Consider the following 25417-nt stretch of genomic DNA (forward strand, 5'->3'; position numbering starts at 1 on the left):
TTTTTGGCATTTTCCGGATCATCGCCGCCGTTATTTGATCTTTTGCGATCGAGAACCTTAGTGTATTGCCTGTTGAACTCGTGAGTTGTTGTTGCTAACCCTGTGTCTAGGCGAGACTACTTTGTTAGGGTCGGGTTCGTATACTTACGCGAGTAAAACAAGTGCTACTACAATTACTACAACAATAACGGACATAATGATGATAGGAATGTAGTCGGCATGGCTGGCACTGGAAGTCTGCGTGTTGCTTGTATCATTCCGCGGAACTAAATATGATGCTCTGGCTATTCTGGAATATGATAACATCTGGGAGTCGCTCATTTTGGGATGTTTGTCGTGATTGGTGTCTGCGGCAGTTTGAAGGTTTGTTTGGGGGGAACCGTGGTTTTAATAGTACGAGATGTATCATTTATCGTTGTGACACAAAAGAGGCTTTCATTTTGAGCCCCATCTGTCATCTACCGAAGAACTGGTTCATAGCCCACAGAGGCGCCGCCAGCCGCCACATGCCATAGCTGATCTAGACTCCCAAAGACCCTTGATCACTTTTCCCTTACAGCAGTAAATCTTGCGACGTATTTCATGACAGTAATGATTTCTTTTCCCATAAACCTTTATTCCAATTTATAGAACTGTTGTCTATGGCAATACTTGTAACTTGTTTGTAAGATGACGATTGAAAAGATCATAAGCTCTGAGGTTCCAGCTATGCAGAAATAATTGAGCAGTCAGCATCTTAAACCACTAGGCATGATTGAACTACAAGGCTGAAAGTCAAAGTGGCTTCAGCTACTGTACTTCTGGGCCCCATTGATTGGATATTGCTTCGGCATGGCGGATCTGAGCTGTGGCTGATAGGCTGTCAAGCTGAGATTAAAGTTTATGGCTGGCGCTCAGCTGAAGGGCTTGCAATTACTTTGGAGCAACAAGCATGATGTAGCCGCCTCAACCGGTGCTAGCATAGCTTAAGCCTAGATTATACGAGGGCTATCGGAGAATTGGAGAATTAAAGACCAGTGGTGGCTGTTCATTTCATTGACTATGGCCCAATCCTAGTAGTACATGTATTTGCAGTATTTGCGTCTTCTTTCCATGTAGATTAGTTTACAAAGGCTGTGTGGGCTACTTTCAGGACGTATCGTTACGATGTAAGTATTCATAGAGAGAATTACTCATACAATTGTGCAACGAGAAAGATAAACACCATTTTCTCTACACAGCTGCCAATCGACAACGATCACCACTGGGCGCAAGCTAAAAATACTTGCCACTTGTTTAACACAAACGGTTAGTGAATATACTCAGCTAAACTTGAAAAAGACACTCTAACTGCCCGAGTCATGCGGTGTTGTGTTTTAAGTTGTGCGTTAGAAAGCTTAATTTGGCATGTGTCGGTGTAGCTAAGATTACGGCACGAGATATTCATGACGGTAGCCGGGGTCAAGCATATACCGATAACCGAGACTAAGATCCCTGGAAACTATTCAAGTATAGCTCTTCGGGCAATTATTACTTCATGATCCTCGGCGCTAGTGATGGGTTGATGAGCAGCGCGGCAGCTAAATCAAGCATCAAATACAGCTACCCATATTAGAGCCAATCGTAGGATTGCAAGAGTCGCTGCGTAAAATCATATCGTTGAGTTGTGGGTTATCTATTTGGGCTTTGAATACAATACTATGCGACTTTGCAATATATAATCTTCGATTGTTCACGTCTATCTTTGTCAATCTAGCTCTATTCGCCATGACTGTTTCCTCCTCATCACATCGCTTACCAGCTGCGCTCCAAGATTGTAGCCGTCCCTACTAGACCGTGACTACAGCGACGACTACTCGAGTGTCTGCCATTCCACGTATCGCTCATTTCCATGTCCTGACCCAAACAGCAAGTCAAATTCCTCCTTGGCACCAGGCTGTCCTGCCTTTTTCTTCAGCCGCATAGGCCACTTTTCAACAACTGTATTCTTTTTCATCGCCATGTTGGCGAGTCGGCCACATTCTTCGAATCTCCATTTAGTCATATATCTGATTGAAGAGGTTAACATCAGCTTCCTAGCGACTCTGCTCATTCTACCTCAAGACATAGATACATACTTGTTAAAGAATCGATCATTATCGCGGAATAGGTCTGCAGCTAGCATGTATTTCAGATAGCAGGGATCGTATGGGTGTGTTCTGAAGACTGGAGGAGGCAAAAATTTGACGACCTGTGCCATAGAGTTTCGGAAAGCTGCTGCTTGATCCGCAGGAGTGAGATTCTCTTCGATAGCATTCATAAAGAGCATAATCAATGTGGCATGAGGGTTCGTGCTCTTCTTCTGTAACAGAGGTCCCAAGGAGAACAGTGTCTTGGCACAGCCTAAATAACCAGCATCACATATGTTTGACACCTGGATGGGATAAGCAGATATCCAAGTAAACTCACTAAGAATAAACTTACCTCTATCCTTGAAAAGGTTTCACTTTCAAGATGTTTTGAGAGCTCTTCGGCATTGACATTGAACAGCTGGAAGCTGGCATTGAGAGTGATTGACTTCTCTATAAACGCCTTGAAGGCATATTGGAGGTAAAAGTAGAGCTTTCCATAGACATCGGAAGATGCAGCCCTGGGGGTTTTGTTCAGAATGTCGAAGATGTTCCATCCTTCAAGTGGATCCGAAGAATCCTTGAGTGGCCAACTCTGGTTGCTTTCAAACAAGGTCCTAGAAGATGTTGGCATAAGAGGATATTTTAAATGTTTAAATGACAAAAAAAGAGATTCGGGAGTACAAACGGGTTAGGCGTATCAAATTGTGCGCGAGAAGCACCAAACGGTAAAAGAAGGCCATCCATGCGATAGCGTTCTTGACTCAAACGGTGTGCTGGAAAAACACACATATACCGCCGCTCTCTGTAGTCTCTACGTGAAGGTGCTAGCGTGACTGCCGTGCGGATCTGATGTGCTTTCTGCACGGTAAGGTTGATGGGAACGTCCAAGCGCTCGAGAAGTTTGCACCATACTTCTTTGGTGAGAATTAAACGGAGAATGCGTGATCCAAAGGTCCAAGATTTTGCTTGCAAAGACTTAAGAGGTTTGTTGTCAACTTTCTGAACAACGTCGGCAACTAACGCACGGATTTTGCCTTGCAGGATATCCAGGTGATTTTTCTGAAGAAATGCTGAATAAAATATATGAATCATGCAATCCACTGCCTCCTTGATCTCTTCAGCCGTCAGAGAAATGAGGAGTAGGATCGCATTCCGAATGACGATCTCAGGATCCCTATCGTTCAAGACCATCGAGATGGACTTTTGGAAGGTCTCTGGGATAGAGGAAACTGTCTCGATTACGTTTCGCAAATCTCCGGATGCTGTAGATATAGTTATTAATGGTTCAGAAGTTCCAACAACTAGATTGGAGGCAGTATAACTAATCTTACCGGCGAACAACAAGTGCACATCTCGATCATAATTGCGACCTTCATTTTTCGCGAGCTGCAAAACGTCGATAGCCGGAACGTTACCCCAAAGATATTTATTTCCTCCAAAAACAACCTGTGACGGGCCATTATCGCCAACAAATGCCGGCGTTCTGCCTGTAGTAGCCCAATCTGGCTTCCATTCTGCTTTCATTAAAGGCGACTTGCAATACTTCTTGTGTTCCCCCCAATGTTGGACTTGACAGTCTCGTCCGCAATACTATCCCTCAGACTGTGAGCATATTAGACAATGCAGATGGCCTGGGAACTGACTTTGACTAGCAAGCAACCTTTGCAGCTTAGATGGCTTTGGTTGGTGGCAGCTTCAAGGCGGCAAGTTGGGTTTGCACAAGCTATGATGGAGTCCTCCATCTGGTGCTGCTGGGTGATTTTTTCGAATTGGCTATGATAAATTGGGCTGCAGACGGAAAAAATCATGAAGATGAAGAGGCCCCCTTCATATATAGTAGTCTACATCTGCGAGCTGCAGATGATACATTCACTCTCTCTACTTTGCCACTTTCTTGTGAGGCGCCAACAGCCTTGAAACAAAAGTAGCGAACCGCCCTCCACGCCGTTATTGGCTGACTTTCAGCACATCGATTGGATGATTCTTTGTAGCGTGCCCCTCGCAGCCTGACTGGTGCCTAATGGACGGCCTCCCGCATTATTGAGGCTACACGATACGGGTGTCACAAATAGTATCATGCGCCTTGGCGTTACGGGCTAAGGTTTCTTGAGCTTGGCCACGTCCACCGAATATACACTGATTGATGACTTACAGAAGACTTGGATCATACTGAGATTGTGATATACACTGCTCAGAATACTATAGATATCTTATGGACTCGGAAATCGATGTCACTATTTTGTAGTATTGATTGTTATCGAGAAAGCTGGGTAGAAGCTAACAGCGCCATTTAGGATCAAGGGTAGGCTTATTGAGCTGAGAAAAGTATCGCTCCATATTGCCCACATGTTTTGGAAGAGATGCATGCTTGGCTCAGCACCCTAAGTACTATTACAGCGAGATACACTCGAGCATTGTTCTCCGCTTCACCATAGCTAGCAAGAGGATCTTCTATAGAGAAACAAGGCTTTAGGCTCAAAGCAACACGTAATTTGATATAGCAGGTGTGTACAAGTAAATCAAGGCAACTTACCAAATTTTATTCTTTTGGCCTGAGCGGCTAATGGCTTTACCAGTAGCCTCGTGACTCCTGTGATTGTTTGAGCTTTCACAAGCTCGTGGAGATTATTCGCGCATCTAAGAACCTCGAATCTCAGGATCGCTCTCGCTACTTGCTCTGGATGTCATGGTAAACGGACGCTTTACCCTTTCTGTGACCGTGCCCGCTTTGGTGTTGTCCAACCAGAAATGGCAGAACGAACCTGGTAATCGGCCGCCATTCGACTTACGGAAGGCCCATTGTAAAGACCCTTGCAGAAATTCTCCTTCTGGCAGGTCGGCGAGTTTTAGGGTGCCTTTTGGAGAATGCATCCATTGGATGTGGTGATTGTTGTGGCTTCTGAAGCCGAGACTTTGGGTAGTATTATCATTATAATGGTTTAACCGAGGGAGCGATGTGAGAAGAAATGGCATATAAATGAACTCAAAGCCTTTTTTGGATGAAGGCTGAACGATGCCAGACAGTCTCCATTCAAATATCACTCTCAATAGCCAGTCACAATGAAGCTTGCGACGCTTTTCTTTACGCTTGCTCCGGCAGCCCTCGCTCTGCCCGCATCTAAAGAGTCTCCAACAAGGCGCCAGAGCGATCTTGTAGCCATTACAGATCAGCTGCTCTTTAATACAACGCTTCCTGATTTCATCACCCACCGTAATGCCCAGGACCCTTCAACTCTTGACTGGACATCAGATGGCTGCACTGATTCGCCCGATAACCCTTTTGGATTCCCGTACGTACCAGCTTGCAATCGCCACGACTTTGGGTACCAGAATTACCGCCTTCAAAATCGGTTCACAGACAGTGGCAAGCTCAACATTGACAACAACTTCAAATCCGAGTAAGTCACATCCTCTTCTATGAAGCTATTCGAGATAAGGAACACTAAGTATGAAACGCAATAGCCTCTACTATCAATGTCAGTCAGTGAGCGCGCAGTCTGCTTGTGAAGATCTTGCAGATGTGTATTACGCGGCGGTTAGGGCATTTGGAGGTGGTGATTCGTCACCTGGCAGGCGAGACGAGTCGCACGAGGACTTGGTCAAGGAGTATGAAGCCAAGCTGGAGATCTACCATCAAGCTGTGAAGGAGGCTCAAGAAAAAGGCCTTTTACCCATACTGGATCAATAAGACAGAGCAGTGCATGCACAGGATGTAAGAAAAATTGGGTAATTTGGATATATAGTGTCTCTATGGCGGAGATTCGGAATAAAAAAGTCTCATCGCCAGGCTTTATGTACATCTTTCAAATTATAGTCGTGAAGGAGATCTGGACTCAAGGTTTGTGGAAAATAACATATTGTTATGAAACATGTATTGCTTATATTAATTTCTGATAAAGTAAATATTACGGGAGCTCTGGCCAAGATCCTAGTGTTTTGGACCAGACTTTAGACAAGTCTACTATTTCTGGTCGTCCCATTTCTTACTATTGCCGCAGACCTAGTTCGAGCTGAGGACCGGAAGCCAAATATTCTCCCAGTTGACTCCCTTCTAAGGCCTCGTGGCGTATGTCAGCGACGCCTAGCTGAGAGAATGATCCGAGATTATTTTCTCACACTGTATCCTACATGCTATAAGAGAGATTAACCAAGTCCTTGCATGTCTATTATTCCATCTGTATCAACTCAATCAGATTTCCTTCTAGGTCGGAGATGTAGGCAAACGTAGACTGCTCATGGTTGACATATGGCGCGCCTTGTGCGATTGGCTGCACAACGTGTACACCATCTTCTTTCAGCTTTCGGATTGCTCTGTCAAGATCCGGAACTCGGTAAGCAAAATGAAATAGGCCTTGAACGGCTGCGGCTGCCGCCGATGATGTGCTTAGCCGAGACGCTGGCATTGATGATGAGAGCCATATAAGCTCCACGATGGCACCGGTAGTCGGGTTTTGAAGCTGAACAGCCTGGATTGTGCTTGGCTTGGACGTGGAAGCTGACGTGCTTGAGTTGGTGGGTGCTGCTGGCATCTCCATTGGGCCGACGACTTCAACCAGAGAGCTGAAACCCAGGGTTCGATTGTACCAGTCGCGTTGTAGCGTCAAGTTGGCAACTGAGATGCCGACGTGATTGAAGCGGAAGGTGAGTTCTGAAGATGAAGCCGTAATGGTAAAGGGCAACAAACCCGAAAGAAGAAAAATTGCTTCCTGAAACAGTTTCATATTCGCTGATTGTTGCTGAACTTGTCTATTTTCCTTCGTGGTATATAGTCAACCTAGCTTCAAATATCTTTGCGGTCTAGTTGATAGTGCATGAAAGCTGAAGACCGAATATAACAGCTTTATATAGGTAGGCATAGCATACACGCACCCATGAGTTACCAAACTTCCTATATGAATCGTGTCGTCGTCATCTTTTCCCGAAATGTGATAGGAGCCACAGGAAGACGCTTATTGTTGACGCATGAAGTATCCGTGCTGAAATTAGGCCTTGGTCTACGCTGACGTTTATTACTCAATCGGTCGCTACTCCTTCTTGTTCCCGGCATTTACGGGGTCTGAGCACCGTCCAGGTCCGGCGGTAGATCCGGCATCAGTACTATATTCGATAGAGTAAGGAGTGCTCAACAGATAATACACTCGTTTCTCAAGTATAGAAAAGATTATGGGAATGAGTCTTGTTCTTCTCATATATCACGAGACTATGGCTGTGGGCACCGCAAATTAGTAGCTCCAAATTTATGAAAAACTATTCATAAGCTTTGCTACCGCTGCTAGACACTTTTCTATGAGGGTGGCATTAGGGTAACGTATTACCACAGAAATATGAAAGGCTACTTCATCTCTTTGGCTAAGCATCCCGAGGATGATCGCCCAACGGGGTCCATCTACCGGCTTCAATGTCTTCTCTAACAAGTTTCGCAACCTCGGGGGAAGCTTCTCCGGCATGATTGACCTCCTCTAGCCACTTGACCTCCTCTGCCGTGCTGTCCCTCCCTTCAATTGCGTTCTTATAAGGCTTCCGTCCAAACTTTTTAATGATCGGATAGTGTGAATCCATCATCATCATGAGCCAGAATGTCCATCTCTGCAATGTGATGTCTCCGCCTTTCGGAGGCCCAGCAGCCAGATTCTTGAAGAATCCAAGAGGGTCGCTCAAGAGCTCCTCTCGTTTGGCGCGGTTGGAATCTTTTTCGCCAGTATGAGTCTCGATGAGTTCCCGGAGATGCTCGTTCGAGTTCACAGCAATCTCCTGGTAGGCAAGCACTTCGCCGTGGGCCAGAGGTGCTGTGAAAAAGAGTCGAGCTACAGCCCAGTGATCGATGCCTGCGCCCACTTCATCGCGCCAGCGAGCCCATGAATCTGGTCGCTGATGAGCTGGTAAAGCACGCCATGCATCGTTCAGGCGTTCCGATAGTTTATCAAAATAGCCAACCCATCGAGCGTCGATTCCGTTGCAAAATAAACGCGGGCCTTGATCGAGAAGAACCACGAGGCCAAAGCATTGCTGCGGAAACTCTGGATCCGCGGGCGCGGGGAGGAACGAGAACAGGTCGGGCACGTTGGATAGACCAAGCTTACTCAGGGCGACAAGAACAGGCCATACAATATCGCGGGTGTTGTTCACCAAGTATTCGTCGTTGAATATCTCCTCTCCCGCCGTATTGAAGTCAATTGGCTTGTCTTTTGGGTAGGGAACCCTAGCGTATGCCATTTGTTTGAGCACTGCCGGCGTAATGAGGGAAGAAAGGCTCTCCATGGTTACAGAAGCTGAGCTCGCTGTTCTCTTGCCGAAACTACCAAAAGTACTCGCTACTTAAGTCGTGATGATTGAGAAACGAAGCATTCCAAGCCGCGGGGTATATACCACATGTTATAGTCGTGGAGTGTCAAGTGAGATTATAGACGTGGAGAAGCGTATCCGAAAAAGGATATGATATCGCCCAATAGACCGCTATGGAGCGTCAGTCAAGCCGATCCGTCCCCGAATTTTTATTGAACCACTCGCTTCACGTTGCTAGATAATTCTCTAGGGCTTATTAGTTTACTAAGGCTGTCTCCGCGTGAGCGTGCACTTGCCACTCCCAGGTTAGTATATGTTATATTTGGGGACATTTTTGAAGGCCGCTGAGCATTGAGTGTTGCGACGATATTACTTGTGGAGCCTCGTCCTATGTACAACTAATATAGCATTGCGCGTAGTGGTCTTCGAAAATACCTACCGGGTATTTGGCACATCTCTTTGAAGCTATAGGTCGTATTTATCTACGCGGCATACACCTTTACCTCAATTTTGTCAGTATCTTCACGTAGGCGATGCGAACTAAACCCGTCAGTCCGCTATCTCCTTTACGATGATGCCGTGCGAAATCAAGTTTATTTGAATTAAACTCAAATGTAGACATCTTGGACACAAGCACCACGCATGGTCCCACAAGCCACCCAAATCATGGGTTTCAAAAGTTTGCGCCAGGTCTGATTTCAGGCTCTAAGCTTTCTCATCTATTCTTCACAGCGACCATAGAGTCTTTCCATTCATCACTCTCACAGTCGCGCGCCGCCAGCCAATTTTAATTTTTTTTTTCTTAGTCAAGACTGGCAGTTGTCGAGTCTCACCCAAAACGTCGCTATTATGCGCATTCCTGTGATGCCTAGAGGACTAGAATGACAGTTCTCATTCGCTGAACGTTGCTTGCCTCCTTTGTTTAAGACCTGATTTTCCTCTTCTGCCTAGGACACAAGCTGCCGGCTGGAATATTAAAAAAAGTATATAAACTCCTATCTTCTTCTAAATAGATAACAATCGAGTCTGTTGTCAAGTTCGCAGTCCTTGCCTGTACGTGAAGAGGTAATCTAGTGATATTTTAAAACGGGTTTAGGTGATGGACAAGGGAAAACCTAGAGGGCATTAAAATGCTTTATACGCCTAGATTCTCAGATCCTCAGAGAGGCATATTTTACAGCTTATTAAGCTGTAATCGAGTTTCACCAATCTAAGCGGACGTCGGAAATCCGCCGAACCGAGATGTGGCTTGCAAATCCGCACTCCCGCTCCACCATTATCCATTCTACAACATCGTGCATTCGGTATCCTCACGGCTCTCGCGATGGCGATAGTCATGCCATATCTTGTTTCATATCGCGCTTTCCATGGCAATGCCAAGTTGTCGCTTGCTTGGCGTCGTATATGTACTATGAGATGTGCGCGAATTGACTGCCCGTGTGGACATATCGCATCACATAGGAGCCAGGCATTCGGTAAGATGGAACAGATCGTCTGGTGAGAGTCGGTCTTTTCATCATTATATTTTCTGTCAAAGCTTTCTTTCCAAGGATGATCGAATGGCACTATGACTGCGAGTTTCTGTATGTCGCGACGTTACCACTAATGCATCTTCGGGTTTGTTACCTGGTTTACATCACATGTCAAGCCCGCAGCCTTACACGGCATGTACTGAACAAATCAATCTCCAACTTTATCTCATAGTACGTGTAGCCTTTCCTGCTGTTGAGCAGCCCATTGTGAAAGCGGCGACTCCTCATTAATGCCGTGCGCGACTACTCTTTTCCAAAGTCCGTAGCGCGCGCGAGGGCGGCAGTATTAACTCCGCCGGTGCGGTAACCCATGCAGCTGCAGCAGCCCGAGAGACCAATAACCGGCTTCGCGGCCTAGGTGACTATTAAGTCCATGACTTACAATGCCTTATCTGCGTACATAATGCCACTGCAAAATGCTATGCCAAGCATTTGAACCAGGCAGCCTATTCTGATTAAGCTGCCAGTGTCGGAGAAAAGACAATGGGAAGCGCGAGGATAAACCTCGCGATAAACGAATTTACCACCGAAAGGGTTTGATATGCATATATATAGGAAGAGTAAATTCATGTAATTGAGATGTCTTGTCATGACAAACATCACTTCACTGCCACTCAATCTACATAATCTCCAATAGTCAATTTTCAATGGCACCAGCATTCGACATTTCGCCCGAAAAGCGGGCGTCACAGCTTGCATTCATCCAACGCCAGCTATTTCGTGTACCCCCAACATGGACCAAGAAAGACGTCGACCTAAGAGGCAAGACCGCCATTATCACCGGATCCAATACCGGCCTTGGGTTTGAGTGTGCTCGCCAGCTCCTCGATCTTGGCCTTAGCAAGCTCATTGTAGCCGTGCGCAGCGAAGCCAAAGGCGAAGAAGCAAAAAAGCTGCTTCTAGCGGGCCGAGATACAAACAAGCCGCCAGTCATTCAAGTGTGGAAGCTTGATTTGTCGAGCTATGATTCCATCACGGCCTTTGCAGAGCGCACCAAGACTCTGGAACGGCTAGACATTACCATCAACAATGCAGGACTGATGAAGAAAACTTTTGACAAAAGTTCTGCCGGACACGAAGAGACGTTTCAAGTAAACTACCTTGGTCAGGCTCTCTTCACATTATTACTCCTTCCAGTTATTAAAGAGAAGAATTCGCCGGAACAGCCCGGCCATCTCGTCCTAGTCTCATCAGATACAGCCGCCTGGGCCGAGTTTAAGGGGAAGAATTCCGAGTCGCTGTTTGCCGGATTAGACAACCCTAAACTATTCGATAGCAGCGATCAATATTTCACCTCCAAATTACTGGGCCAGCTGTTTCTAACAGAACTGGTGAAGCGTGTGCCGCCATCAGTCGCCATCATCAACGCCCCGAACCCAGGTCTATGCCAATCGAGTTTGGTTCGCGATTATGACAACGTGTTTGAGAGGGTGTTTGTTTACATATTCAAGCTTGTGCTTGGACGCCCTGGTTCTGTGGGAGCACGGGCATTTACTGATGCAGCTGTGAAGCAAGGCTCAGAATCTCATGGACAGTATCTCGAGGACGGAAAAGTGCAGCCAATGGCGCCTATTGTATATGGATTAGAAGGAGAAAGGCTTGCAGAGAAGCTTTGGGAGGAGACTATGAATGAATTTGCATTTGCAAAAGCAGCAGATATCGTTCATTCATTAAGCAGATGAGAAAGTCTACGTGGATCTATACAGGACAAGAACCAAGTTTGCCACTATTACGGGTATACCACTCGGGTATACAAGACACTATTCTAATAACACATTTTTCTATGATCACACATAATTTTTTCAAGGCTAATTCCATGTTTAAACATTCAGCGCTATTGCAAACTATTTAAGAAATCTGAATTGACTCTTTGATTCATCAAATAGACAAAAACGGCACACCGTTCGCACCCGTGATGGCATTGACTACAAAAGGGGAAGTAAACGTCGGTGGCATGCTGCTAGCGCTCATCACAGCATTCAATATGAACAGTGCATCAGCTTGCTCAGGACCCTCCAAGTCCTGCTGTGCCCAAAGCTTCTTAATCATCTCTTCAGTCGGCCCCAAGTTATTCATCGGCCTTGCTTCCATCGTCCGATTTATCGTTGATAAAATCAACAACCGCTGCTCGTCTGTCTCTGCTTGGATGGATAGAATAAATAGAGGGAACGGTCGATCGTATAATCTGATCCTCTCCAGCAGTACAAATGCTTTGGCGGCGGCATTTCGGGCGGTTGTTGAAGACATGAAAGCACCCTTGACAACTCTGTCGACGTATATGACCAAGGCGAACTGGAACAGTTTGTCATTCATGCTTTCGGAAACTTTGCTTATGGTGATATCCTCCTCTCCTACGTCAAAGCAGTCGCGCAAGTTATCAACATGCTTGAGACGTAGCTCAAGATCATGAATGGCGTGTAGGCGGTTGATTGATAAGTAATTTGGGTCGTCTCGATTCTTGACGAGATCCATTGCTTCGCTCAAGAAATCGAGAACTTCGGGAGAGCAGCCAAGCATATTGTGCATCTAAAAAGTTTGTCAGCAAGAGTGGCAACACCTGCATACGTTTCGGTGAGAAAGAATATGAAGATGCGTACAGTTATAACATCAATGTCATACGCTGAGTCGGAGACAAGAATATCTGATTTGGCCATTACTTCCATCTGCGGTGTCCTTTGCTGCCAATGCTGAATGCTAAACTTATACAGCACTTTATGGTAACGAACCCAGTTTAGCAAGATGGCACAGTCTCCCGCGTACTTTCGATGAATGTTGAAGCCCGAGTTGACAATATTCATGCACCCGTTAAAGTATACCGACCAGTCCTGGGTCTTGCCACTTTGGCTGAGAACCTAGTAGTTGTGATAACAGTTAGCGCTATGTACCGCATGTGAAATATAGCAGTCAGCCATTCAAAATTTCACCTCATAAAGCGTTAGAAGTAGGCTAGTGGCAATAGCCTGAGGCCGAGTCTTATTGTCTAGACCCTGCGTGAGGGCACCTTTGAGATTTGAAATGGCCATGATTTTGTATTTGAGTGCCTCATCTGACTTGTGCAATGACAATAACGAGATTGCATTCATGGAGTGGCGAACAGACAAGGCTGGCACGCTGTTGTCGTCGAGCGACATGCGGTACAAGAGGCCGCAAACGTCATCTTGAAAATTGCCTGATGTGACGAGGCGTATAGCTGATGGTATTCGCGGCCCATCTATGATGTCTCAGCATAAAGCGCCAAACGGGTAGTTACATCATGTCGATCACGCAAAGCCTGACTTACAAAAGCCTAGTTTAGGTGACCACAGGGACTGGCTAGGTGCTGCTGGTGTCAAGACACCTACGTGTTGCACTATAAGGCAAGGTTAGATGGGCCACTAACATTCAATCACTGGTGGACCAACTATGAGCTCCTGTGTCAATGTGTTCACGATACAGGCTTACGTCCCAAGTTGATGTATTGAGAAACTCAACTGGATTAGCTCGATAGGCGCTCCGGGTCTGCACGTTTGCTGTTGCCGCACGACGCTTGTCTCCCTTCCGAGGCCATGATAGATTCTCACTGTATCCCGAACATGCCTTTCCGCGTGTTTTGCAGGCTGAGCACTCGGGCAGGGCTTTATCACATGCTATCTTGAGGACTAGAAAAAGTCAGCCTTGCCAAGTTCATCACACCGAATCCGGACTCCCGCTGTGAGAGCCTCTTGCGGCGTCAGGGGTCACGCAAAAGATCAAAAGGAAAAAAGATCACGTAAAACGGGCGCGCTAGAGGATGGTGAAAATCTCACATACTTCGACAGCTCAGGCAGGACTTTCTCGTTCGCGGTGCTCGATTAGTGGTGGCTGCTGCAGTCATTCTGACACTTTGAGTCTTTTCTTGTGGCAAATTCGATAAGCAGTCCTGTAGATCGCGAGACGACTGATGGATCAAATGAATATCGTATCTCGTAGTTGAGGCTGTCAGATAAGAAAGGCTAAGCCGGGTGGGGGCTTCAAGCCAGGATCTTCAAGCGCCGTTTTACCTAATCCATGGCAGTTTTGTATCTAGAGCGGACACTGTATGAGCGCCGAGTAAAGGCATTGAAGCATTCAGTGGGATGAAAAAGAAGACATGGAAAAAAGAAAGACAAGGAAAAAAAACTTTTCACGATGCGACAACAGGGGTTTGAATGACTAGTAAAAAATGCCGAATCGAAAGGAACGGCCATTAAACATGACATTTGCTAAAATCCCGTCTCAAATGAGAACGGTACCCAATATTGCAATAATTGAACATATATTGACCAGGATCGGCCTCTACAGCAACGAATTTACCAACGCTGCCAAGGGCATCCCCGAAGCGAATGAAGAAGGGGAAACACGCAGCGCTGCGCCAATCATGTTTAGAGCTTGTATAAATATTTGCCTATTATACTTATCCATGCCAGTTTTATGCCAAGAGCGGGCACTGTATAAGCACGGAGTGAAGACGTCGAAATGAAAAGAAGAAAATGAAATCAAAGACAAAAAAACACCTTCTCATTATGCAACAGCAGCAATTCGAATTGAGAGTAAAAGAAAGAACTACTGTCCCTACTGGGCACGGTCATTAAACATTACATGTGCCAAAATTTCGTCTCAAATGAGAACGGTGCTCAGTCATGCAGTGATTAGATACCTATATATAACGATACTCGCCCGCACAATTCAGGATCGGCCTCCACGATAACAAATTCTACAATGCTGCCCAGGGAATCCCCGAAGCAATCAAGGAAGGGAAAACACGCTGCACTGCGCAAATCACACATACAGCCAATAAGGAGATTTTGCGATTTTGCTGACAAGAGCTTCGAGAGAAATTAATAGCGTTCTCGGAGCTGGCGCCGTTGCTCAAGCTGCCGGCATGCTCGCCGACCACAGCTGGGTTGAACTGGGCGATACCATCCTCTGTTACATTGGCGGCAGTGGAGGCAACTCTCTGGCTGCGTTTCTACTCCCCGAAAGGAGCACTATCTGAAATAAACCATGGTTGATATGGCGAGGTCAAAATGCGCTGCTCCCGATGGCGCCTCTGCAGAAATCGCAGACGGCATAGTCGAGCCTCTTGTGCAACATATCAAGGCTAGGAAGAACCCTGCGTCATTTCATTTCTACAAAGCTGTTGGCAGCCAGAGGTATCGCAGACTCGCTGATCCCTCCAAGAATGTACATGGATTCCTACAATCGAAGCTGCTGTCGCTCAGACGACTAGATGAAATGAGCGAACATTTATGGCTTGCAGGTGCACGACGTCCGCCCACGCAGCTGCATTGGCAAGTTGCCCTTGGCCGTAATATCGTGATTGCAGACCGCATTGATTTGCACCTCTTGTGAAACGGAGATGGACGCATTTTTGTTAAACCCATTCCCAGATTCCTTCTCAGTCCAGAATTCTGGCGGGCTGATCTAAGCTGCGCTAAATACTGCCGCTGTTTAAGCAATAGCTACAAAGTTAGGTCTAAAAGTGTTTACTAGTATTAAGAATTATCCAAGAACTAAGTCCAGGCAGTCTTCTATACTTCTGTGTAAGGACTACCTGCGGAAGGTTGCTTTAGCCTTCCTTTACACATACTCCTGCTTAGTCTCCACGAAAAGCGACTTCCATATTGCCGTTGAGAAGCGACTGTTACCGAGAGAGCCCGACGACTCAACAATAACATGGACGCAGTGGCAATATCTGGTGAGAGAACTCATCGCCCAGCATCACCCGGATAAAATTTATCTTCGCTTCCCCCATGCAGAGCTTCGCTTATCGCGAATCAACGCTATTCCTCAGACTATGAAGTTCGCTCAAGCATACTTTGGTGGATGGAATAATTATTCCAGCTTCTTCCGTGACAATCTCGCTTGGATTGCTGCAATCACCGCATACATGGTCTTGTTTTTAACCGCAATGCAGGTCGGGCTTGCGACCGAGCAGCTTCAAAATAGCCCTGTCTTTCAGAGGGCGTCGTATGTCTTTACACTCCTTGGAATTCTGAGGCCTATAGGATTGGGTAGTATGGTATTGCTGCGTGCCGTAATTGAGCTTCTTAGATATCTGTTAGTAATCTTTAAACAAAAGAAGGATCACATAACTTGAAGGATCATATAACTTCATCGGCCTAGTATGTAGTATAGTTCTGATGCGGAGTTGATGTCTTGGACTTATCATGCTTCGGCTCTCGAAAGCATGTCGCTAAGACTGGACAGCCATGCTTACGCATATCGATAATGCTATGTACATTTGAAGGATAGGAACCATGGAAAATATACATACCAGTAACGCAAAAACAAGCATGACTCTCTAGTCGAATAACCGGCAGCTTTTGGTAATAACCTTTTTGGTATTAATCCACCTATTAGAGAGAAAGGGACGTTAACTTGAAAACGAGAAGTATGAGGCAATCATATGTTCTGAGCTCGCTAGTCGACTTCACATATTGTACAAGCATCTTCGCAGATTTAACAATGCTTCAAAGCATTTAGGCAATTCTACTTCTACGCAATAAGTCTCGCAAACTGTTACCTTGCTTCACGGAAATATTGCCTCTTTTTCACCCTTACTGCAGAACAGCATATCATCAATCTTTCCGTGGTGCGATGCATATCAGATGCCAAGGAATACCCTCTTCATTTTATCACAAAATCCAAGAATTCAATCTATATGCGGGAATGATGAAGAATTTGGTAGTATATCCGAAAGTGGAGCAGCGTTATTTCCTCTCATGCCTTATAGATCGATCCAAGAACGCTCCGGAGATCCAAAATTGGCCACAGCATCGCCAAGTATGCATTACCTTCCTATTTTAGGTCTACTATCACAGTGATGCAATAAGTTCTGGATGGTGCGCGTATAGCCTCAGTGAACACGATGCACATTCTCGCTTAACTGAAAATAGAAGTTGCCCAACGGTTTCACAAGCGAGCTTCAAAGCCGGGATGAAATTGAGGTGGGGAGGAAACATGAGGAGGATGGGTCTGTAGCCGCAATATACTTTTCAGATGAATGATACATGTCAGAATTTTAGCCAAGTAAGGATTTCTCTTGAAGGCTAAGATAAGATGATGATAAAATATAATTGCTCTGTAGGAGGATTATGGGAAATTTTCTGCCTTTGCTAAGTTATCGCTAAAACATTTTGTAAGCTTGATTTTGTTTCTAGATACCTTAACGGTAGGTGGTGTGCATAGTGGCATCGATCGGGATTTTCGACATTCTCCGTATGCATACCCCTGTTCGTGTGATTATACCAATTCAGTATTTAGCCAGCGCAACTCAACAACTCTGTAGCCGACGGCATTATACCAGTTATCAATCTTCCTTTCTGTCAAAGTCAATTAAGCGATATTGCCGAGACGTAGTATAAGTAATGCAGGAAGCCAGCTTTAACCATCTACGACAAACAAAGGCAACGATTGACTACCAGCAGCTTATAAACACTGACAGACACGCATGGCTTACAAAATCTTTACGATTGCCTTGGCTTTGGCCACTGGCGTTTCTCAAGTTGTCGCTCAGGAATGTGCTCAAAACCTCTTAACCACACACGGCGGTGTCCAATTCTATCTCTATGACGATTCTATTCCTGCAAACAACTACAGACCTCTTCAACTTCGCCCCAGCCAAGATGGCAAGTTCAGCTACCTCGCTATAGACAACAGCTCTCCGGTCTTTACTGCCAACCTCGATAATGGCGTTTTGGTCAGCGAAAGCAAGAGCTCTGACGGCACTCTTTTCGACACAGACGCTAGGGGTTTCCTGCAAAACTACACCAATGTGGACAATTACATCCCACCTACTTTTGTAGGCCAGCTCGCCTTTGCCAATACTTCAACCTTTTCCAACGCGTCTGATGCCAACTGGCTTCTGGGCCCTTCAGGTGGAACAAACGTCTACAACCTCTGGCACAACGAGCCTGTCAACACGCTCAACGGAATGCAGATTTGCGAAGCTGATTTTGATCTTAATGAAGATGGCACTCCTTGGTATTATTTCCAATACGTGGACTGGGTGGTCTACTACCCACCAAATTGTGAATTTGTTGCAATTTTAACCAAGGTCACTACGCCGGACCTGCCTTCATGCTAGGCACAAGGCTCGATTTAGAGTACAGAGAATTCTTACACATTGGAGGTTAGCAATTGGCGGAAGGATGGCGGATGTACGGCGGCTCAAGACGAGACATTCATAGGTGCTGGGGTTTTAGCCTTCCAAAATATGAAAATTAGATACATATTACTCAATTCCGGCATCCGAAACTATGCCCATGAAAGGATCAATGATTATAAAACTTGGAAGATCGATCTTCATTGTGATGATGTAAAACAGCAGTTGATATACTTATAAGACAGGGCCTTTCTAATAGTAAGTTTCAAACTGATATCTACATAAAGGCCCATATATGGCAAAGTGTTTCTCGTTCTTTAATAACAGACTATATACTCTATAGTTGAGACACAAACATCGAGTGAAAACAGCAAAAAGAGAACGATTTCAGTCATTGTTACAAAGAAACTGACTAGCGTAGTAGCCCTTTTTGCACGTAGGACAAACGTACTCTCTCGGTTTGTGGGTGTATCTGTTATGTGATTTGAATCCTTTTGCATTTTAAACGTCTTATCGCATGGGTAGCACTTAATAGTTGCTCTTCGAAATGCTTAACTTGATGACCTTCCTGACCATATAGAAGTTTAAAGGTTATATTGCATGTTGAGCATCTGTAGGGCACGTCATCCTCATGCACCTTGGAGGCAATTAGTCGATCGTAAACAAGGTTGCAATTGGAGGATAGTCATATCGCCATCACTTGTAACTGACCCGTTATTAGATAGGACTAAAGTGCAATTTCTAATATAACACTCAGCTTAAGATTAATGCGTATAACAATATATTCAGGTAAACCGTATCTAGCACTTCCAGTTCTATTATGCAACTGCCCAGCTATAATTATTAAGGCAATCAGTCTGTATAAAAAGTGGTTACCTATCTGGTCGTCGTAACATGCACTTCGAAGCAAAGTACCAACAGTACCAATAGTGCCAATAGTAGCAGTAGTATCAACAATAACAGTAGTAACAGTAGTAGTAGGAATAGTAGCAATAGTAGCAATAGTAGCAATAGTAGCAGCAGTAGGTGCTGGATAATGAAATCGAGGGCTTGTGATAACTTATCCATATTGAATTCTAGCGAATGTATAAAGAAACTCCTATCTTAAGAGCTCTATTTTATCTCTTCAGTCTCCATAATTCACTGTTCCTTTCCTCCACGCATGCAAAACGGGTTACCAAACCCTACAAATCTTTATCCGCAGCGAGCAGTGCCAGAACCACAATCACCACCCGCACCATAGTCACAGCAGGATCCAGAGGGCGAGCATTCATACACATGGTTGTTGACCCGCTTCGCCGTAATGATGTAGCCATCCCCATTGGACCAGACGCAATTGCCACAGTACTGGCCTTGTTTGAGTGGATGCTTGGTGCTACACTTGCATCCATTGGACACGCATGCTCGTTTATCCAGTGGTAGGAGTGATCGCTCTTCCACTTTGGCGATTGCCTCTACCTCAGCTCGAGCTTCGATGTCGACACCAGCAACTGCCGCAGAGGCCAGTGGCGCAATAAGAGCAGCAAAAAGAATAAAACGCATTTTAGCGATGTCGAAAGTGGGTTGAGGATTGAAGTTGTATGGGAGAAACTCTGTTAATTGAGACTGCCGTGAATTGCTGAGGCCGATGGTCCGAAACCATTCACAACAGGGTCTTATATATTACGGATTGTCGCAAAGGATACCAACTCGAGCCAATTTTACTGTTACTAGCTACTATAAGCTTCGGCAAGAATATACCCCGTGATATATGACTCTGTCCAATAGTTGATGTTCAATTTTCGGCTTGAGTCATAAGATTCCTAAACGACATCACAGAGCCAGTAAGACACAGACACGGAGCATACCGTAAACTGCTAGTATGTGTTTTGACGAGTACTAGCTATCCTGTGCCCCGCATGTCTGAGATGTTGAGGTTACATTGCTTCATCAACTATGCTACGAAGAGCCAGACTCCGACGGAAGCCGCTAATTGAAATATCTTATTGGCTAAAGCGTCAGTAAGCAAAGCTTTCTATTCCTCCATGTCCATCTATGCGCATAAGAAGCTAAATTTAAGCTTGAATTGTTAATGGGTGATGGAAGGGCGCTTGCCACAAGAAAGTGCACTACCAATTGCTTATTATGGCAAAGGATCAGAAAGTCTAGACAGAATAATAAGTAGGATTCCTCCTCAGTCTAGACTGAAACGTTTTGATCACGGATTGACTAATTTGTCCGTGCTTATAAGCCTTCAATTAGCATTGATCGGCGCATCGCACGCTATTGCTGCTCTTAGCCATCGCATAAGCTCAAGATCTACATCCCCTGATTTAAAAAAGCATGCGATACTCTATTCGATACGTAAAATAGATGATTTTGTCCAGTTTGATCAAGGCACGCTCTTCGTCAGGGAGAGTTGAAATATAGTGCACCATCTGAACAACCTGGCCGCTGTCACTAGCGAGGATATTGATATGGTACTTTATGAGGAGCTTGACAACATCGTGAGGAGACATGAAGTTCCCCGCGCTCAAGACTGAGGCACCAGCATTCTCCAAGATTTCGAGCGTCAGATCTAGAGACCTAGTGTATCTTTAGCGTCTGTTTGACTTATTGCCATGTGACACTTTGAAGTTGCTCACCTATACAGCTCCCCAGCGCAATGGGTGGTCAGTGCCCAGTCCCCAGGCTTAATGACACCAAGAGTTTTGAGAAAGTGGCCAAAATTTGCTCGATGTTTGCGATTTTCATACACATCCGTTCCGAAGAATAAGGGCTTCGAACCAAATCCCCCGCCTGTAATACTCGCGTACACGCTCTGCCGATACGTATTATCAGGTCTCGTATCGTTGACAAGTCGTTGGATAGTGTTATAACTAATGCACAGTTAGTTTTAAGTATACGCTGCGATTCGAACTTCTTGTCTACTTACAGGTTCTTCTTCCAGGTGATAGACCATGCGCTTAGCTTTTTCTCTGCGGCCTCATCTGTTGACGTCTTCTCTCTCAACTCTCGAATTATTTTTTCCTCAGGAGGATACTGTATCTCTTCCTTGTAGAAGGGGTGAATCTCAGCGACGGCCAAGACTTCTCCCAGAGAGTAAGGCGCGATTTTCATGTTTAGAGTCGAATACTTGCGGAGAAATAGGACGTCCAAAGGGCTGTAAAGGATACTGCAACGCTTCTATCTCTGCCCCTACAGTTTATATCCTAGGGTAAATTGCGGTATATGACTACAGCTTGACTTACTACGCGACTGACAGTCGGATGCTGATTTATTACTCAGGGAATGCCGGTTTACCGTGCGGATATTACTGTGTCTACGATCTCAGATGTACAGCGATAAACACAGAGCCTGCTGGCAGAGTTTGGCTAATGACAGGAAAACAGCAGCTGCTTTAGTCAAGGATGGGGGCCAAAAAGCCAACAACGGACAGCCTAATTTTGGACTGAGACATGCTTGAAAAGCCTACGTCAGATAGACCGCCACGGTTATCACTATTTTTGGAGGGGAAAGAATGAAGGGAAAGCTTAGTAGTATGGTGGAAGCAAACAAAATAACGAACAAACACCGCGTAATAGCATATAGCTTACAGCCGGGTGGATATCATACATGGCAGCAACTGAGATTGACATGATGCTGCGGCTGAGACAGTAGTAGCGCGATAATATCAGTCAATTAGATTGCAATACAGGCATGCCAAAATGCTGTTCCAGCTTGACCGCCATTTCTGCCTGTCTGTAAGTCTGGACAAGTTATCAGCCGCATGAAGCTGAGCTTGAAAGCCGGCAATATCCCTGCAGTAGCTCAAACTCAGCTCGATCCAGTCCAGCCACCCGTGCCTTGATCGGCAGGCCAATAGCTAGTAAGATTGCAAAAGCAAACAAGTCAATCAGTAGTTTCTCTTTCTTAACTTGTACCTGTGCTTAGCCTGCAAAGTAACCACAGTATTAATTGATAAATGCGTCAACTCGGCTCGACTACAAGCAAGGTTGCATTGAATATAAAATTTGTCATTGACTGTGCACACTACATTTTATGTTTCACAATAAACCAATAGTTCATATAAACACTCTATAGCACTCAAGCCACGCTATCCAGTTATATGCAAACGCGCAATTTTTTTCCATGTCTCAGTTGCCAATTTCCGAATGTCCGATGATGCTCTCATGCCCCTCGGCTGCTTCTCTTTGTCATGTAGTCTCAAAAGTAAACGGGACTGCAACCCATACTCTTCGGAGGTGTCGCTCCGGATCTCTGATATGATACTCTTGAGTGTAACCACCGGCGGTTGTCAATCAAGATTATAGAACGCGCTGGAAGGGCCTTCGGCGTCAAGTACAAGGTCGAATGGGATCTTGCTCCTGCACTCTCCACTGCATGTTTCAGTTCAATTAGTGCGGCGGAAGCTCGATCGCTCAAAGGCGTTAAGATGTCTTCTCGGAAGCGCATCATCCTAATATGATTCTCTGCATCAGTCACCATGATGCCTCAGTGTACGAATCAGATACTCAGGCCTTGTCAAAGATGTCTTGATGGCTTCCGAGAGCAGTTCACTAAGCCGCTGCACACTCATCACAGAAAGCGTACCGCCTCCGTAGCAATCAGGCTGGAGCGCATGCAGGGCGAAGTAGCGCGGCGGCTGATTCTAGTAGCTACAATCCTTGTGCCAGGGGAATTCATCCATTGTCTCTGACCGGGTCTGAAAGTTGGCAGTCTGAAAGCTGATGGTGGTGGAAAATGCATCCTAAAACCAGCCTTTGGTTGCGCTGTGAGCAATAGGCAGTTGGTGTCCGTGATGTTGATGTAGGCTCAGGAGAAGCTGTTCAAGATACTGGCTCTTGTTATCGTCGAACCCCAGGCTTATCTTGAGAATGCCATGTTGGCGAAGCATTTTCGATACACTATGAACATGAACAAGCTCTCGAGCTTGACTAATATTGGACGCTTCCACTTTAGGCACTATCTGTGAGAGGTCTCTAGACATCTGACAGCTCTCATGGGCTGCAGCTCTGGAGAGCCTGGCAGATGCTGGGCGACGAATAACTCTGCGCATACGATCCGATGCTACAGGATTATGGAGTGTGACGCGGCGATACATCATGGCAGATGTAAAAGGCCATGAATAGAGATCTCTGTCTTCTCGGACAGAGCCCAGCCACAAACAGATAGTGATACTAATGTTAAATAGCTTGTACCAATCTATATCTCACCGCCAATAGTGTTCCATATCACAAACATTCGCCTTGTACCACTACTTTGTAGTACTCAACACCTTACTCAGCTGTTTCTCACCAATCCCTTCCCCCTGGCTCAACACACTTTCTCCAAAGTGGTCTTCCCTACGTATCACAGAGCAAATCCAAGCTCCGCCATTTACGACCGTGCAGATGCGGTCGTTGCTGCTCCTCCAGCCGCCTAAGCCGAGATATGCACCGTTGACAGTAAAATATGTGCCGATCAAGGGGAAGTGGACTTTTTCTCCCGACGCCTTCAACACCATGTTATACCGCCTAGAAATAATTCGACGCTGTACGACAGAAGATTTTTCTAGCTCGAGTCCTGGGGAGACTTGGCGCTGCAAGGCCGCAACCCACTCTTCATTGGTCATCTCATCGCCAAATACGATTCCATCGCCCTTGCCACCTCGAATAGCCTTCAGGAGGAAATGCTGACGGACTTCAGGATGCTTTTCTGAGTGATCAAGAATTTCTTGAATCTCGGGTGAGCCCGGCAAATAAGTGTCTGCAATCCCACGATCGAGAATCACCGCTTGTTGCTGGCTGAGCACTCCGCGCGCGACTTGATCCTGAAGCTCCTGCTTGACGATTCCCAGCATTCGCTTGTCATGGACTAGAAATATGGTCCGCAAATCATTGAAGCAGACTGTACAGAGCTCTTGCAGCATATTAAGCGGCAAACCAACCAGCTCATGCTGGTGTAGCTCAAGCCCGACCTGAAAAATCTCTTCTACAAACTCTCCGTCCTCAGTAAAAAATAGAGGAGACGCTGCGGCGGAAGTAGCGTGGCAGGCAGGCGCCTTTGAGATTGCACAGAGCATATAACCTGTTTTTCTTTTCTCGTTTACCACCAGTCGTAGGTCTGAAGGGGCGATTACTCGTGGCGATGAGCCTGTGCGGCGCCTCACAGCTTCGACGAACATGTAGAAGTCGACCCCAGGCTCTTTACCTTTCAAGAGATGGAGAGGGCGATCTCGCCGAAACAGATTGAAAAGTCCGTCAATAACCTACCAAGCTTGTTAGCAATTATCACGAGCTAGAAAAAGAAGCATCACGACTTACCTTCGTCGGAGTCGTGGCAGGGACAAGCCCATACCTTGCCATGCCCGTATCTTCCAGAGCCGTGTGCCCAAATACCGCGTGCATATACGCATTGAAAGAGAACCTGGCATTGATTTCGGTGATTCGGAAGTTCTCTTGGATGGTGCCATCTGCGCAGTGTATATCCTCGACCAAGAAATCGGGCCTCCACGATCCTTTGCGTTCTGTATAAGGCGGCAGGGCCCCAATGGCCGATTGACGTCCTACGTGCTGCATTTACTTTGTTAGCTGCTAATAAATGAAAGAAAAAAAAAAGAAAAAAGACATCAAGAAATATCGTTTACTCACCTTTAAAAGCCCCTCCTCTATTGGCTCGAGAGGCATTCTCTGGGGAAATTTTGCAGCCTTGTCGCTCCACCATCGATTCACGATATCAGTCAATGAAAGGGTCAGCGCAGTATTTAGCTCGCGCAGCATCACTTCATGTCGAAGATTGACGAGAATCGGTCGAGGGCAGGAATTGTTATACGAAGCATGTGGCCATAGACGAGGTGGGCAAAGACGCATGAGCTGCGCCTTCATAACCTCACTCTCCCAGAGATAAAAATTTCCATCAGCCTGTACAGTTGACACTTCTTCGTATCCCTTAGGTCCACGCCCAAGATGGATTTGCATAAAAGGCTCGTTAAACATGTTTGAAGTTCCTGCCGAGATGAGTGTAGAAGAGAGCTGGCGAGAAAACCGACCCAAAGGTCAAACCAAAAGTTGCTACGCTATAAATACCGCTCTAATTTATTTGAAATGATCCATGCACTCATCTAGAGGTACGTACTTCATCAATCTGACAGACCCAAATCGCCGGCCTCGATCTTTGCTGTATGGCGCAATCTTCCAGCTCTGCAGGTACAGATACATGATGGGTACTACGCTGTGCCAACCACGTCGTACGCAAACGATCCACCAACTCCAACATAGCACAGTCTAGTACTATGTAAGGCTTGATCTTGAAATTGGATGCCAAGGCCATCGTCATCAAACTAGAGACTGAAATTAACCAATTGGAACGCGCCCCTGACTCGTCCCGTCTTGATAACTGAGACAAGTAACCCAATAACCGGCCTCTAGGAACGCCACATTTCGTAAAAC

At 45.8% G+C, this 25417-nt stretch overlaps 10 protein-coding genes across 10 annotated transcripts; 3 read left to right on the plus strand and 7 right to left on the minus strand.

Annotated features, from left to right (window-relative positions):
* Positions 1 to 1831: 1831 nt before the first annotated feature.
* On the minus strand, positions 1832 to 3898 carry TGAM01_v205660 (hypothetical protein; the record flags this gene model as incomplete). The annotated part of the gene is made up of 6 exons (XM_024549680.1): positions 1832 to 2027; positions 2097 to 2392; positions 2443 to 2704; positions 2776 to 3352; positions 3422 to 3680; positions 3734 to 3898. The coding sequence occupies 6 exons, from the start codon at positions 3896 to 3898 to the stop codon at positions 1832 to 1834; spliced, it is 1755 nt and encodes a 584-aa protein (XP_024405538.1).
* A 1252-nt stretch (positions 3899 to 5150) lies between these two features.
* Positions 5151 to 5778, plus strand: TGAM01_v205661 (hypothetical protein; the record flags this gene model as incomplete). Its single annotated transcript, XM_018801031.1, has 2 exons — positions 5151 to 5488; positions 5553 to 5778. The coding sequence occupies 2 exons, from the start codon at positions 5151 to 5153 to the stop codon at positions 5776 to 5778; spliced, it is 564 nt and encodes a 187-aa protein (XP_018665863.1).
* Positions 5779 to 6256: 478 nt separating this feature from the next.
* TGAM01_v205662 (hypothetical protein) lies at positions 6257 to 6811 on the minus strand (the record flags this gene model as incomplete). Its single annotated transcript, XM_018801030.1, has 1 exon — positions 6257 to 6811. The coding sequence occupies one exon, from the start codon at positions 6809 to 6811 to the stop codon at positions 6257 to 6259; it is 555 nt and encodes a 184-aa protein (XP_018665862.1).
* Positions 6812 to 7439: 628 nt separating this feature from the next.
* On the minus strand, positions 7440 to 8348 carry TGAM01_v205663 (hypothetical protein; the record flags this gene model as incomplete). Its single annotated transcript, XM_018801029.1, has 1 exon — positions 7440 to 8348. One exon carries the CDS (start codon positions 8346 to 8348, stop codon positions 7440 to 7442), a length of 909 nt encoding a protein of 302 aa, XP_018665861.1.
* Positions 8349 to 10551: 2203 nt separating this feature from the next.
* Positions 10552 to 11586, plus strand: TGAM01_v205664 (hypothetical protein; the record flags this gene model as incomplete). The annotated part of the gene is made up of 1 exon (XM_018801028.2): positions 10552 to 11586. The coding sequence occupies one exon, from the start codon at positions 10552 to 10554 to the stop codon at positions 11584 to 11586; it is 1035 nt and encodes a 344-aa protein (XP_018665860.2).
* Positions 11587 to 11782: 196 nt separating this feature from the next.
* TGAM01_v205665 (hypothetical protein) lies at positions 11783 to 13757 on the minus strand (the record flags this gene model as incomplete). Its single annotated transcript, XM_018801027.1, has 6 exons — positions 11783 to 12430; positions 12502 to 12756; positions 12829 to 13115; positions 13185 to 13253; positions 13306 to 13542; positions 13694 to 13757. The coding sequence occupies 6 exons, from the start codon at positions 13755 to 13757 to the stop codon at positions 11783 to 11785; spliced, it is 1560 nt and encodes a 519-aa protein (XP_018665859.1).
* A 1148-nt stretch (positions 13758 to 14905) lies between these two features.
* Positions 14906 to 17990, plus strand: TGAM01_v205666 (hypothetical protein; the record flags this gene model as incomplete). Its single annotated transcript, XM_024549681.1, has 4 exons — positions 14906 to 15209; positions 15502 to 15938; positions 16801 to 16851; positions 17349 to 17990. The coding sequence occupies 4 exons, from the start codon at positions 14906 to 14908 to the stop codon at positions 17988 to 17990; spliced, it is 1434 nt and encodes a 477-aa protein (XP_024405539.1).
* A 1212-nt stretch (positions 17991 to 19202) lies between these two features.
* Positions 19203 to 19550, minus strand: TGAM01_v205667 (hypothetical protein; the record flags this gene model as incomplete). Its single annotated transcript, XM_018801025.1, has 1 exon — positions 19203 to 19550. One exon carries the CDS (start codon positions 19548 to 19550, stop codon positions 19203 to 19205), a length of 348 nt encoding a protein of 115 aa, XP_018665857.1.
* Positions 19551 to 20320: 770 nt separating this feature from the next.
* TGAM01_v205668 (hypothetical protein) lies at positions 20321 to 21107 on the minus strand (the record flags this gene model as incomplete). The annotated part of the gene is made up of 3 exons (XM_018801024.1): positions 20321 to 20573; positions 20633 to 20866; positions 20923 to 21107. 3 exons carry the CDS (start codon positions 21105 to 21107, stop codon positions 20321 to 20323), a joined length of 672 nt encoding a protein of 223 aa, XP_018665856.1.
* Positions 21108 to 23244: 2137 nt separating this feature from the next.
* On the minus strand, positions 23245 to 24964 carry TGAM01_v205669 (hypothetical protein; the record flags this gene model as incomplete). Its single annotated transcript, XM_018801023.1, has 3 exons — positions 23245 to 24237; positions 24293 to 24541; positions 24620 to 24964. The coding sequence occupies 3 exons, from the start codon at positions 24962 to 24964 to the stop codon at positions 23245 to 23247; spliced, it is 1587 nt and encodes a 528-aa protein (XP_018665855.1).
* Positions 24965 to 25417: the final 453 nt, after the last annotated feature.

This window comes from Trichoderma gamsii (assembly GCF_001481775.2).
Source record: "Trichoderma gamsii strain T6085 chromosome Unknown Scaffold_18.2, whole genome shotgun sequence".
Lineage (NCBI taxonomy): Eukaryota > Fungi > Ascomycota > Sordariomycetes > Hypocreales > Hypocreaceae > Trichoderma > Trichoderma gamsii.